Below are 14,278 nucleotides of genomic sequence, written 5' to 3' on the forward strand. Positions count from 1 at the left end.
AAAGAAAAATGCACGTTAGAAATCAGATTATAAAGCTGATCACATTTTATGCACAGCGAACCAGACTATCCCGAACACTAATGGTATTTACATAGCGCTTCGTACCGCTTTGGGTGGCGTACAGGTGCCTTATCGAACGGGTAGCAAGCGCAATCTGCGAAATGCGTGGCTGACGAAATATGCACCGATATAAATTGCACTTTAGGGAACAGATTTTAACGCCAATCACAATTCATGCACAGCGGACCAGACTATCCCCAACAGTAATGATATTTACATAGCGCTTCATAACGCTTTGGGTGGCGTCCAGGTGCCTTATAGGACGGGCAGCAAGCACACTCTGGGAAATGCGTGGCTGGCTAAATACGGACCGATATGGGATATGTATTCTTGTCTTTTTTACAACAATTTCATTTCAGTAGGATAAAAGAGCAGTTCACACATGAAACAGAGGGGTATAAAAAACAAAACGCGTTGTCGGGGCGTGCGATTTCGTGGTCTGCGAAGTTAAGTACTGCCCAATAGCAATCAACGTATTGGCGTTGCAACAACTGCCTCTCCCTCCCTCTGTGTCACTCCATCCCTCACTCCCTCCCTCTGTGTCACTCCATCCCTGTGTGTCACCCCCTCCCTCTGTGTCACCCCCTCCTTCTGTGTCACACCCTCCCTCGGTGTCACCCCCTCCTTCTGTGTCAGTCCCTCCCGCTGTGTCACTCCCTCCCTCTGTGTCACTCCTCCCTCGATGTCACTCCATCCCTCTGTGTCACCCCCTCCTTCTGTGTCACTCCCTCCCTCCCTCTGTGTCACCCCCTCCGTCTGTGTCACCCCTCCTTCTCTGTGTCACCCCCTCCTTCTCTGTCACCCCCTCCTTCTGTGTCACTCCCACCCTCTGTGTCACCCCCTCCTTCTGTGTCACCCCCTCCTTCTGTGTCACTCCCTCCCTCTGTGTCACCCCTCCCTCTGTGTCACCCCCTCCTTCTGTGTCACTCCCCCTCTGTGTCACTCCCTCCCTCTGTGTCACTCCCTCCCTCTGTGTCACCCCTCCCTCTGTGTCACCCCCTCCTTCTGTGTCACTACCTCCCTCTGTGTCACTACCTCCCTCTGTGTCACCCCTCCCTCTGTGTCACCCCTCCCTCTGTGTCACTCACTCCTTCTGTGTCACTCCCTCCCCCTGTGTCACTCCCTCCCTCTGTGTCACCCCTCCCTCTGTGTCACCCCCTCCTTCTGTGTCACTACCTCCCTCTGTGTCACCCCTCCCTCTGTCACCCCCTCCTTCTGTGTCACTCACTCCTTCTGTGTCACTCCCCCCTCTGTGTCACTCCCCCCTCTGTGTCACCCCCTCCTTCTGTGTCACTACCTCCCTCTGTGTCACCCCTCCCTCTGTGTCACCCCCTCCTTCTGTGTCACTCACTCCTTCTGTGTCACTCCCTCCCTCTGTGTCACTCCCTCCCTCTGTGTCACCCCCTCCTTCTGTGTCACTCACTCCTTCTGTGTCACTCCCTCCCATGTTCTGTCCCCTCTTCCCTCACTTCCTCCTACTGTCCTTCACCTCACACGTTTCTCTTCCACCCAGCTATCTCTTCTCCCTTGCTTGGGTCACTCTTTCCCTCAACCCCCCCCCCCTATGTTTCACATGCTCTTCCTCTTCCTTCGTGCCTGCCCTCCCCTCTCAGCAGTGACCTAGCTTCTCTCCTCACCCCCCCTCTCTTTCTCTCTCTCTCCCTCTCTCTTACATTCTCTTATCTTCTCTCTTCTCGTCCCCTTCTCTGCACGTCGCCCCCGTCTCCCTTTCTGCGTCTCGTTCTCTCCGTCCACGCTCCTATCTTGTTTTCCTCCCTCGGCCCCCTCCACTTCACTCCCGCCTCTCGCGCTCTCTCTCTTGAGCCCCACTCTATTCGATGTGAAAGAGATGAGAACAGCTTTGCGATGTAAATAAATGGTGGACAGGACACCTCACTCCTTAGCATGCCTGCTCGCATGGGATGGCTGCTACTTAAAAACACTGCACCAGAGCTAAAATGAATTGAAAAAGTCACTCACTGTGGAAAACCAGAATCGGGCACCGCCGGCGCCAACGACCAGCCCTCCTTGGCTTGCGAGACGAATGCTGCCGCCGGGCCAACCCCACGCGCGGCATCCAATGGGATGCTGCGCAGGTGGACCAGCCAATCCTGGCGCTGCAGCAGCGCCAGGATTGGCTAGGGGGTCACATTTGCTGCTCGCCCTGTCGCCCTTAGGAAACCCGGGCTACAGCAGCACTGTGAAGCACCCCAGGGTCCCACTTGGAAACTTACAGTGCGCATGCTTGAAAAAGTTGAAAACTTTCTCAAGCATGCGTACTGTAAGTTCCCCAGCGGGACTGCGCACTACGGTCTGCTGCAGCCTGAGTGTGCTGACTGTCACTCAAGCTGCAGAAGGCCACCCGCCCTGTGCAATTTTTAAGATACGGCCGGCGGCCGCGATGCGTCCATGGTGGCTGGTGGGGCTCCGCCCCTACGCCCCAATGGACGCACCGCTGCTGTGGCCCGGTCTACACCTCTGAGAGCTGGACAATGCAGGGCACATGGTTTTTGCACTCTTATATGGAGGTCGGATTCAGAGGAACCTACTCCCAGCGACGTTTGTGGTGCTTGTAGGAAGGTGGCTACCTGACTATGGTTACCCCAGATTTTTTGCCTGTGTTTAGCTGGTTTTTTTGACTTAGTTGACCTGGTTCCCTGCTAATCAGGGCCCCAGGCCATCTGCTCTCTCTGTAAAATGGATTCCATGTACCCTAGGTACATACCACAATTGGAAATGGACTCCTTGTCAGCCCCTGTATAGTGCACTATAGGTGCCCAGGGCATAGGGGCCACCAAGGCCTACCAGGGGCTGCAGCATATCTTTTGCCACCCCTGGCTGGTTCTTAAATTGACACAACTGGCTGATCACTCAGCTGGGGTAAGGTGGTGTAATCACCCCTTGCTTAGGTATAGTATACCTATATCTAAACCTATATCTGGACACATGTAAACCTGTGAGCCACTCCTATGGAAGGCCTCATCAATCCTGGAGGCTGAGTGCGTGGTTTTATGTGAGATGGAGCTCTAGCATGAGCTGAGCCTGTCTGCAGCCGTCGGGAACAAATCCCTAAGCTGTTTCAGGATAATGCCATACCATATACTATTAAGTGCCTTATAATCCTCGCGGTTATTTAGCAACTTTGGTTTGGCTTTATCAAAACATGTCGTGTAAGGTGTCATACGCTTTGGAATACCATCCCCTCGCCAGTTCTGGCGACGGGGATGGCATTCCACCCCTCTAGAGGGGTAAGACATGTTACTTTGCTTTAATGCGGTTAATTTCTCCAAAGACCTTAAGATCCACAAAATGGATGCCTCTGCCACAGACAAATGTCTGGACCCCTGGAGCTGACCGAAACTCAGCCAAAGGGGTCCGGGACAAAGGGTTTCCTGTCACAGGAGGGTGTCACCGCCCTCCAGACAGGAGATAGTGTATTGTAGCAGGGAGGTTTGAAAGAAACCAGACACTGCCTGGGGCGCACAAGGCTGCCCCTTGCATAATCCGGCCAAACCGGTTCTGGGGCACTCCAGCCCTCGTGCCAGGGCGACCTGGATCAAAGGAAAGGGGTGTATCCACCCCCTTCCTGGGTCCCACCCATAGGGAGGGACCTAGCAGGTAATCACGCCCCCCAGATTGGAATAAGAGTGGGAGCAGTGCCAATGCACATCAGATTTCCTGGAAGAAACATTTGAAACGATATTCTGGACCCTTCGCCCTCCATCTCAACGTGGAAGCCCGAAGAATCTCCCTTGTGGTCAAGGAGTGACCACCCTGCAGCAGCAGGCACCATCCAGCCCTCGACGTCTACTTAGTTGCAGTTCCCGCCGGAACTCGAGCGACTGAGATCGACGAGATCAAGCCTGCCTGCCTTCTAACAGCCCGATCCACAGTCCCTGCAAAGCTGAGACCCGTGGAGGCGACCGGAAGCGCGGGGCACGCCATCTTGAATTGACCACGAGACGCTGACCGTGCAGCCCACGAGTGATCCTCGAAGCTGTGCACCGGGGTTTGAGAAGCCCCCACCCTGAGCTACTCCTGAGCCGAAGTTCAGCCCTCCACACTCGACGAGTGCTGCGTGGGGCCCTTTGGCTCTATTTGGCTCAACGCGTTGGCCCGGTCACTTGCCAGCTGGCTAGTGGTCCCTGTGCCGACGAACTACCTAAGAAGACTCGTGAATCTGGTTGCTCCAGATCCACACCAGCTCCCCTGAAAAGGAGCCCCGACTCTGACCTTCCTGGTCCGAGTGAGAAGCAATCTTCCGATCCCGCGTGGATTGCTCTTGCCAAGGCTTGTTTGCTCCAAACTTGAAGCCGACTGCACCGACGGTGAGAGCCTGCGTGGGACAGATCGTGACCTGCTCCTGGACGTCGCAGATGCCCCAGAGCCCACGTGACAGCGGAGAGAAGCTCCTCGACGACCACCTGATTGCGCCCGACATTGCCTGGTTCCGTCCTGGTTCCACCCTGGTCACTGCTGAGTGACCCAGACTCTGTCCCCTCTGCTTTCAGGTACTCTACAACTTGAGTCCACCCTTGGACTCCACCGGACACTTCATCTTTAACCCGCCTGCAGCCCTTTCAGCTTCAAGCACCAAGAGCCTGCGAGTCAAAACCCGACGCCACTTCGACCCTGTGCACCCACTTCCTGTGGGTGAGGTAACTTTGCTCCGCCGGTGTTCCCACACTGGTGCACACCTCTAGGGTCTGTGTGTTAAGTTTTGTTCCTCTAGGTTCAGCGGAAGTGTCCTTTAACTTTAACTTTACAACTTTTACGCACCATTGGTTAACATTGGTGCGTGCGTGCGCTTTCCGCACATCTCCCGAATCCCGAGGGCCATTCCCGACTTCAGCATTGCTTGTCCTGACTGCTCCCAGCGATTCCCTAGGCCCTAGGCCTAACCACTGCTCGAGTGGCATCTCTTATACCACTTGTTTAGTATATGGTTTGAGTGGCCCCCTGCCCTCATCCATAATTGTGCAACTTTGTATGTTTAAACAGTGCTTTTGATTTAACGCTTGTGCCCCTTTATTCATAAAGAATACTGGGGATTGTTTTTAGTAATAAACACATATATTTTTATAATATATACTTGTGTGGTGTCCTTTCATTTGGTATTACAGGATTGTATGTGGTAAAACAGCTCGCTTAACACGACCTCTTAAGTTAAGCCTTTAGGCTGCTTAGTCCATGCTACCCCTAGGATAGCTTGTCTAATAAGGTTGACTTACAACCAGACACCATAAGGGATTGTTTGGTCAGGTAGTAGGTGGTTCCAGAATTGGAAACATCCCCTACCAGGCCAACTTCTCACATTGGTGAGCAGCGGTGCGGATTTGAGCTTGCTGTTGTTTTACCATTGCAATCTTTATATCAAATTGAAAGATCACATCAAGTACCTCTAGGTACATATAAAATCAAAAGCTTAGCATATTAAGTTCTACTGAACTTAGTAGTTGTAGGTTGAAGGGAGTAGCACACCCCTGACTACAACTCACTAGCAAGGTCCAGTAGGAAAACACTTAGTGTAGGTAAGTGCACCACTTACACCTCACTAGTAACCATGTCTGACACAGGAAAAGCCTCAGGGTCTACTCCTGTGACAGTTGACCTTACCCAGGCAACTTTTGGATATGACAAGTTAACCCGCAGAGACTTGATTGCCTTGTGCAAAGCAAGAGGGTTAAAAAGGGGCAGAAGCCCCACCTGCCTAATCCTGGTAGAAATCCTAGAACATGATGACTTAGAGAAGGCAAAAGCAGCTTCCCTAGACACAGGAAATGGAGGGAACCCCCCTGTAGTTGATCCCCCTGAAGAGGAGGATGATGATGACTTGGATGAGGACTCAGATGTTGAGGACTTAGAAGTACAGGATCAGGGTAGCCAGGTTCCAGTTGGTAGGCTTAGCCAGGCCAACTTGGACCTACTGGGGAATGGAGAGGGCCAGCACCTCCCCAGAACCCAACATGTTATTCTCCCAGGCAACAGAAGAGTGAGATCCCCCTCAGGGGACTCTCATATTTCTAGTGCCTCCAGAGAATCACAGAGAAGCATGGGTGCTTCTCAAAAGCTAGAGCATAGGGCCAGAATGAGGGCTGTCAAACTCCAGATAGAGAGGGAGGAGGTAGCCTTGGCTCAAGCTAGACTTGCCTTGGCAAGAGAGCAAAAATTGTGTGGCTTAGGTGCCACTGGTGGCAGCAATATTCCTAAAGAGAAACCCAGGTCCTATGATAGTAGAAACCTGACAAAGATTGTGCCCCCCTACAAGGAAGGGGATGACATCCACAAGTGGATGACTGCTCTTGAGAGAGCCTGCATGGTACAGCAGGTTCCTGAGGAACAGTGGGCAGCAATCTTATGGTACTCCTTTTCAGAGAAAGGGAGAGATAAGCTCCTCACTGTTAGACATGAGGATGCAAACAATTACAAAGTCCTGAAGAGTGTTCTGATAGATGGGTTTGGCTTAACCACTGAACAGTACAGGTTGAAGTTCAGAGACACCCAGAAGACACAGACTCAGGACTGGACTGATTTTGTTGATTGTGCAACTAAGGCTCTGGAGGGTTGGCTACATGGCAGCAAAGTACATGACTTTACAGGATTGTATAATTTGATTATGAGGGAGCAGATCCTAAGTAATTGTCAGAACCAGCTCTTACACCAGCACCTGGTGGACTCTGATCTGACCTCTCCCCAAGAATTGGGAAAGAAGGCAGACAAGTGGGTCAGAACCAGGATTAGGCCTAAGAATCAGGACAGTAACCAGAAGAATGAGTCTACCAAGCCTCAAGATAAGGGTGGGGATAAAAATAAAGAAAAGACTTCCCCAGGGCCCCAAAACTCCAAGAATGGGGGTGGGTCCCAAGACACTTCTTCAACTGAGAAAAAGCCTTATTGTTATGCCTGTAAACAGGTGGGGCATTACAAAACAGACAACTGTTGTCCCAAGAATAACAATAAAGAAAATATACCTCCAAAGCCAGCTTCAACACCTCCTGTTACTGTCAGCAGTAATCCCCCAGGAAGTGGAAGCACACCCAGGAATCTGGGTGGGTTTACTGTTGGAGCTCAGGTGGACCCTGACCTATCCAGGTCCCCATCACCCAATGATCTTGTTTATGAGACTGGCATGGGGTTTGCCAACTTCTCTGCTTGCCCAAATACTTTGAGCAAGTATAGACAAGAACCCATCATCAATGGTTTGAAAGTTGAAGCTTTTAGAGACACAGGGGCTAGCATCACCATGGTGGCTGATGGCATAGTCCCCTCTAAGCAACTTTTACCTGGTGCCACATACCAGGTTACAAACATTGATGGAATCCAAACAAATCATCCCATGGCAGTAGTAAGTCTCAGCTGGGGAGGTGTCATTGACCCAAAGAGAGTGGCAGTGTCACCAAACTTGCCTGTAGACTGCCTACTTGGTAATGATTTGGAAATCTCAGCCTGGGCTGAGGTTGAACAGGAAACCCATTCTAGAATGGTGAATTCCAATGGAAAGGTTAGTGGGGCTGTAATGGCTACAGCCCCAATTCAAGATGTCCTTCCTGAAAAGGTTGGTAGGGCTGAGAAACTCTCTGCCCCATCTTTAGCAAAAGCTCTTCCTGAACAGCATAGCAAAGCTGTTATGATAACAGCAGAAACCCAAACTGAGTCTCCTCCTGAAAAGGTTGGTGGGGCTGTGATGGCCACAGCCCAAACTCAAACTGACATGTGTGTTGTGAAACCTGAAAGGATGGATAACTCCACACAAACTGAGAGCATGGAGGAGGAAGAGAAATCTCCCCCTCACCAGACTTTAGGACAGGATCAGCCTCCTCAGGGAACTGATCTTACCCCTGATGAAGGAACTGCCCCAGAGGTGGTTGGGCCTAGCCTGACAGAACCTCTGATGTCAGTGGACCCTTCTCAGGTGGGACCCAGTCTGGAGCAGGTAACCTGCCCCTCTCTCCCTTGCCTTAGCCAGCCCAGGGCTGCAGAGGACAAGAAGGACAGTGAGACCCAGAGGGCCCCCTGTCAAATAAAGCACCCCCATCAACAGATTAGGGGCACCAAAACTAGTAGCCCTAGTGAGGTGAAAACTTTAAAAACTCCTGAGGGAGCCCCCTTAAAAACAGTTAGGGACCTCCCACAGATGGATTCTGTTGGGCACAGCCAAACCTGGGACCCAAAGGGCCCAAACCTGAACTGTCCCTCCAGCAAGCCAAACAGAGGGACCCAGCCTCCAGCTTTAGGTAGCCAGAGGTTGACCCTGAGAGCACAGTGCAACTCAGTTAAAGAGAGAAAGGCACACCTGGTGGAAGATAATTGGAGGAAGCTAAGCCCTAAATTAGTAGAGCCTCGCTTCAATACTCCATATCCAAACCAGCCTTTAACTTTGCATAAACACACCCAAGGTAGTGATTCCCTATGGTGGAGACCCTCTAATACCCAAAGGGTGAGGGACTGCTTAGTGGACCATGAGACAGGGGGTACCCATGCTAGTGCAGGTACTTCCTTATATGGCCACTCAGGCAATATAGGCTTACCTGGCCAAGGATAGCCTTATCTCCTTTCGTTTGGGGGGGGTTATGTAGGAAGGTGGCTACCTGACTATGGTTACCCCAGATTTTTTGCCTGTGTTTAGCTGGTTTTTTGACTTAGTTGACCTGGTTCCCTGCTAATCAGGGCCCCAGGCCATCTGCTCTCTCTGTAAAATGGATTCCATGTACCCTAGGTACATACCACAATTGGAAATGGACTCCTTGTCAGCCCCTGTATAGTGCACTATAGGTGCCCAGGGCATAGGGGCCACCAAGGCCTACCAGGGGCTGCAGCATATCTTTTGCCACCCCTGGCTGGTTCTTAAATTGACACAACTGGCTGATCACTCAGCTGGGGTAAGGTGGTGTAATCACCCCTTGCTTAGGTATAGTATACCTATATCTAAACCTATATCTGGACACATGTAAACCTGTGAGCCACTCCTATGGAAGGCCTCATCAATCCTGGAGGCTGAGTGCGTGGTTTTATGTGAGATGGAGCTCTAGCATGAGCTGAGCCTGTCTGCAGCCGTCGGGAACAAATCCCTAAGCTGTTTCAGGATAATGCCATACCATATACTATTAAGTGCCTTATAATCCTCGCGGTTATTTAGCAACTTTGGTTTGGCTTTATCAAAACATGTCGTGTAAGGTGTCATACGCTTTGGAATACCATCCCCTCGCCAGTTCTGGCGACGGGGATGGCATTCCACCCCTCTAGAGGGGTAAGACATGTTACTTTGCTTTAATGCGGTTAATTTCTCCAAAGACCTTAAGATCCACAAAATGGATGCCTCTGCCACAGACAAATGTCTGGACCCCTGGAGCTGACCGAAACTCAGCCAAAGGGGTCCGGGACAAAGGGTTTCCTGTCACAGGAGGGTGTCACCGCCCTCCAGACAGGAGATAGTGTATTGTAGCAGGGAGGTTTGAAAGAAACCAGACACTGCCTGGGGCGCACAAGGCTGCCCCTTGCATAATCCGGCCAAACCGGTTCTGGGGCACTCCAGCCCTCGTGCCAGGGCGGCCTGGATCAAAGGAAAGGGGTGTATCCACCCCCTTCCTGGGTCCCACCCATAGGGAGGGACCTAGCAGGTAATCACGCCCCCCAGATTGGAATAAGAGTGGGAGCAGTGCCAATGCACATCAGATTTCCTGGAAGAAACATTTGAAACGATATTCTGGACCCTTCGCCCTCCATCTCAACGTGGAAGCCCGAAGAATCTCCCTTGTGGTCAAGGAGTGACCACCCTGCAGCAGCAGGCACCATCCAGCCCTCGACGTCTAGTTAGTTGCAGTTCCCGCCGGAACTCGAGTGACTGAGATCGACGAGATCAAGCCTGCCTGCCTTCTAACAGCCCGATCCACAGTCCCTGCAAAGCTGAGACCCGTGGAGGCGACCGGAAGCGCGGGGCACGCCATCTTGAATTGACCACGAGACGCTGACCGTGCAGCCCACGAGTGATCCTCGAAGCTGTGCACCGGGGTTTGAGAAGCCCCCACCCTGAGCTACTCCTGAGCCGAAGTTCAGCCCTCCACACTCGACGAGTGCTGCGTGGGGCCCTTTGGCTCTATTTGGCTCAACGCGTTGGCCCGGTCACTTGCCAGCTGGCTAGTGGTCCCTGTGCCGACGAACTACCTAAGAAGACTCGTGAATCTGGTTGCTCCAGATCCACACCAGCTCCCCTGAAAAGGAGCCCCGACTCTGACCTTCCTGGTCCGAGTGAGAAGCAATCTTCCGATCCCGCGTGGATTGCTCTTGCCAAGGCTTGTTTGCTCCAAACTTGAAGCCGACTGCACCGACGGTGAGAGCCTGCGTGGGACAGATCGTGACCTGCTCCTGGACGTCGCAGATGCCCCAGAGCCCACGTGACAGCGGAGAGAAGCTCCTCAACGACCACCTGATTGCGCCCGACATTGCCTGGTTCCGTCCTGGTTCCACCCTGGTCACTGCTGAGTGACCCAGACTCTGTCCCCTCTGCTTTCAGGTACTCTACAACTTGAGTCCACCCTTGGACTCCACCGGACACTTCATCTTTAACCCGCCTGCAGCCCTTTCAGCTTCAAGCACCAAGAGCCTGCGAGTCAAAACCCGACGCCACTTCGACCCTGTGCACCCACTTCCTGTGGGTGAGGTAACTTTGCTCCGCCGGTGTTCCCACACTGGTGCACACCTCTAGGGTCTGTGTGTTAAGTTTTGTTCCTCTAGGTTCAGCGGAAGTGTCCTTTAACTTTAACTTTACAACTTTTACGCACCATTGGTTAACATTGGTGCGTGCGTGCGCTTTCCGCACATCTCCCGAATCCCGAGGGCCATTCCCGACTTCAGCATTGCTTGTCCTGACTGCTCCCAGCGATTCCCTAGGCCCTAGGCCTAACCACTGCTCGAGTGGCATCTCTTATACCACTTGTTTAGTATATGGTTTGAGTGGCCCCCTGCCCTCATCCATAATTGTGCAACTTTGTATGTTTAAACAGTGCTTTTGATTTAACGCTTGTGCCCCTTTATTCATAAAGAATACTGGGGATTGTTTTTAGTAATAAACACATATATTTTTATAATATATACTTGTGTGGTGTCCTTTCATTTGGTATTACAGGATTGTATGTGGTAAAACAGCTCGCTTAACACGACCTCTTAAGTTAAGCCTTTAGGCTGCTTAGTCCATGCTACCCCTAGGATAGCTTGTCTAATAAGGTTGACTTACAACCAGACACCATAAGGGATTGTTTGGTCAGGTAGTAGGTGGTTCCAGAATTGGAAACATCCCCTACCAGGCCAACTTCTCACAGTGCTCGAGACATGGAAAGACACTATAAACGCCATTAGTTGATCCTGGCGCTTAACACGAGAGATCCTGCTGTGGGTGGGTACCTGGCTTCAACGGGTGGTAGACCTAACAGTGAGTACCTAACTTCAACAGGTGGTAGACCCAGACATGCCTGTTCATATTGGCGAAGGTGCAACGCCCCCCCCCCCATCTTTTGCCCAGACAAGAAGAGTGTCTGTCAGGCTGAGCAAGGGTCAGCCTGATAGACACTCTTCTTGTTCAGTTCAGGCAGCCAGGAGCTAGACATGCACTAAATGCGCAGGATCCTGGCTGCCTGAGCTGAAATTTCTCAGGCGGAGGATTTCCCAGCCCTCTACTTATATGTGTAAATGTATGAATTTGTTGTGAGTTCTGTGAATATGTGTGTGTGTGTGTATATTTGTGAATGCATGGGTGTGAGTGAGTGTATATGTGGAACCCAGCCTAAATTAGCAGCCACCACTGGGTAGACCTGGGGGGTTTTAAGCATTGGGATCTCGTAGGCATTTCCACACTAGGGGCCAGATGTAGGAGCCCTAATGCCGGTCTGTAACGGCCGATTTCGGCCGTTACCGACCGGTATTTGGGTTTTGCTATATAGGGGGCTGAAAATTACAGAATCGGTATATTTACCGATTCGGTAAAATTACCGAATCGGTAAATTACCGATTCGGTAAATATACCGATTCTGTAATTCCAGATGTAGCTGGCACTTCTAAGAGTGCCACAGGCCCTTAAGAGTCGGTATTTTACCATACAATCCTATTGTGTGGTAAAATACCGAATTCAGGTGTGCATGCACATCTGTGCATGCCCACCTGTGCTAAGTGACACACAGACATGCCCTCAGGGCATGTATGTGTGCCACATGTCACACAAGCCTGTACTTGGGGTGCTAGAGGGTGTCAAAGTGACACCCCCTGCACCCTTGCAGGATTCGGTATTTACCGAATCGGTAAATACCAAATCGGTATTGCCCATTGATTCCTATGGGCTTCAAGGCCCATAGGAATCAATGGTCAATACCGATTCGGTATTTACCGAATCGGTAAATACCGAATCTTACAGATTCGGTATTCCTGAATTCGGAATTACCTAAATCTGCCCCCTTCTCATTTACAGACTCTTAAATACCGAATCGGTAAAATTCGGTATTTAAGAGTCTGTAAATGGGAATTACCTACATTAAGCCCTAAGTGTCTAATAAAGAGTTTGGCATTACCGCACCGCAGCTTGATGTGCACTGTCCTGTGGTCCATGATTGGCTCGTCACACATCTGCTTTCTAAATTTTCTTAGTTCGTTAGTTGCTGAGCTGGTCTAGGGATCAACCAAAAGAATCTCCTATGACCAGGCTGAATTTATTTCGCGTTGTCTTTGATTCACAATAAAAATGTATTTTCAACGTCATATAGCTCAGGAATCGATCATGATCCCTGGCTATATAACTATTTTACTATACCCTATATTGGTTTTAAATATTTATATTCCGAGGAAATATGCACAATTATTATCTGGTGCCAAGTCACTAGGTTAACTCTTTGTCAGTCCTAATGTTTTAGCCACTAGCATTAAGGCATGCTAGAGCCTAGAAGCCAAATTTGATATTGGGAAATTGAAACTAGAAGTGCCAGCATGTTTGTGAGAATTGACTAAGAAACAAGGATTGTCTGAGAGCCTCCCTTGTGACGTGGGGCAAGTGCAAAGAGAACAATTGATGGACAGAATGCTGAACAATGTCATAAATTCACCCCAGTACAGAGATCTGGGCCTAAATCCATCATTTGTGCTCCCCATGCAATTCCAGTTTAGACCCAGCCATATGCAAATCAGTCTTGACCCTGCTCCCGATGGGAACAGTCTAGCCTGAACTGCCAAGCCCGGTCCTCCCTGGACTGGAAACAAGCATCCTAGGACCGGTTTCGGGGTTTCACCCCAAGTCAGCCAGGCTGGCTTAACTCCAGTGGCATGGAGAGCACTAGACCTACGTCTGGGCATACCCGTCCCACTCGTGGTGACAAATGCAAAAAGAACAATTGATGGACAGAATGCTGAACAAAATCATATGTTCACCCAGTACAGAGATCTGGGCCTAAATCCATCGTTTTTTTTGCTCCCCATGCCATTCCAGTTTAGACCGAGCCATCTGCAAATCAGTCTTGACCCTGCTCCCCATGGGAACAGTCCAGCCCGAACTGCTAAGCTAGGTCCTCCCTGGACTGGAAACAAGCATTCTAAGACCGGTTTCGGGGTTTCACACCTCATCAGCCAGGCTAGCTTGACTCCAGTAGCATGGAGAACACAAAACCCACGTCTGGGCACACCCATCCCAAGTAGACGGCTATGATTCTGAGGAAGAAGATAAATGTAAATGCTTAACTTTTCTTTAATATAGCGGCATTAGAGCTGCATTCCAAAGTAGAAAAAAGCACTGCACCTTTTTTTCTGATGTCTTTCTAGAGAATTAACAACCTTGTCATTTTAAAATCATTGGCTACGTTTTGAACTTCAAAAAATTCCTCTTCAGGCATTAACTACAATTAAAATTCTTTGTTTTTAGATGAAACACCCTTTTATTTCTTTACTTGGAGTTGTGCATGACACTTTATAATATAATGTAATATGCTTTATTTTCAGCAAAATGATCAACCTGTCCCAGCCTGACACAATAGATGAAAGAGCGATAAACAAGAAGAAGCTGACTCCCTTTACAATGTCTGTGAGTATTGATTTGGCCTCCAGTGCTGTGAGGGTCTACAATATATGTGCTTGTAAACTTTTATTTATAAGATACATTATACACTTTTTGATAGCCAGGTCAACGTCCGGAACTTGTGAATGCCTGATTTTGTTTATGTTTGATTTTTTTTATACACCCTAAACGTGA

General features: G+C 50.3%; 1 protein-coding gene across 2 annotated transcripts in view; it reads left to right on the forward strand.

Annotated features, from left to right (window-relative positions):
• Positions 1-14,278, forward strand: part of PLS1 (plastin 1) — a 470,894-nt gene that overhangs the window by 375,686 nt on the left and 80,930 nt on the right. For both annotated transcript variants that reach the window (XM_078666421.1, XM_078666420.1), the window contains exon 6: positions 14,029-14,110. In XM_078666421.1, coding sequence (XP_078522547.1) covers positions 14,029-14,110 — 82 coding nt within the window. The remainder of the gene's footprint in view (positions 1-14,028; positions 14,111-14,278) is intronic.

This window comes from Lissotriton helveticus, chromosome 11, assembly GCF_964261635.1.
Source record: "Lissotriton helveticus chromosome 11, aLisHel1.1, whole genome shotgun sequence".
Taxonomy (NCBI): domain Eukaryota; kingdom Metazoa; phylum Chordata; class Amphibia; order Caudata; family Salamandridae; genus Lissotriton; species Lissotriton helveticus.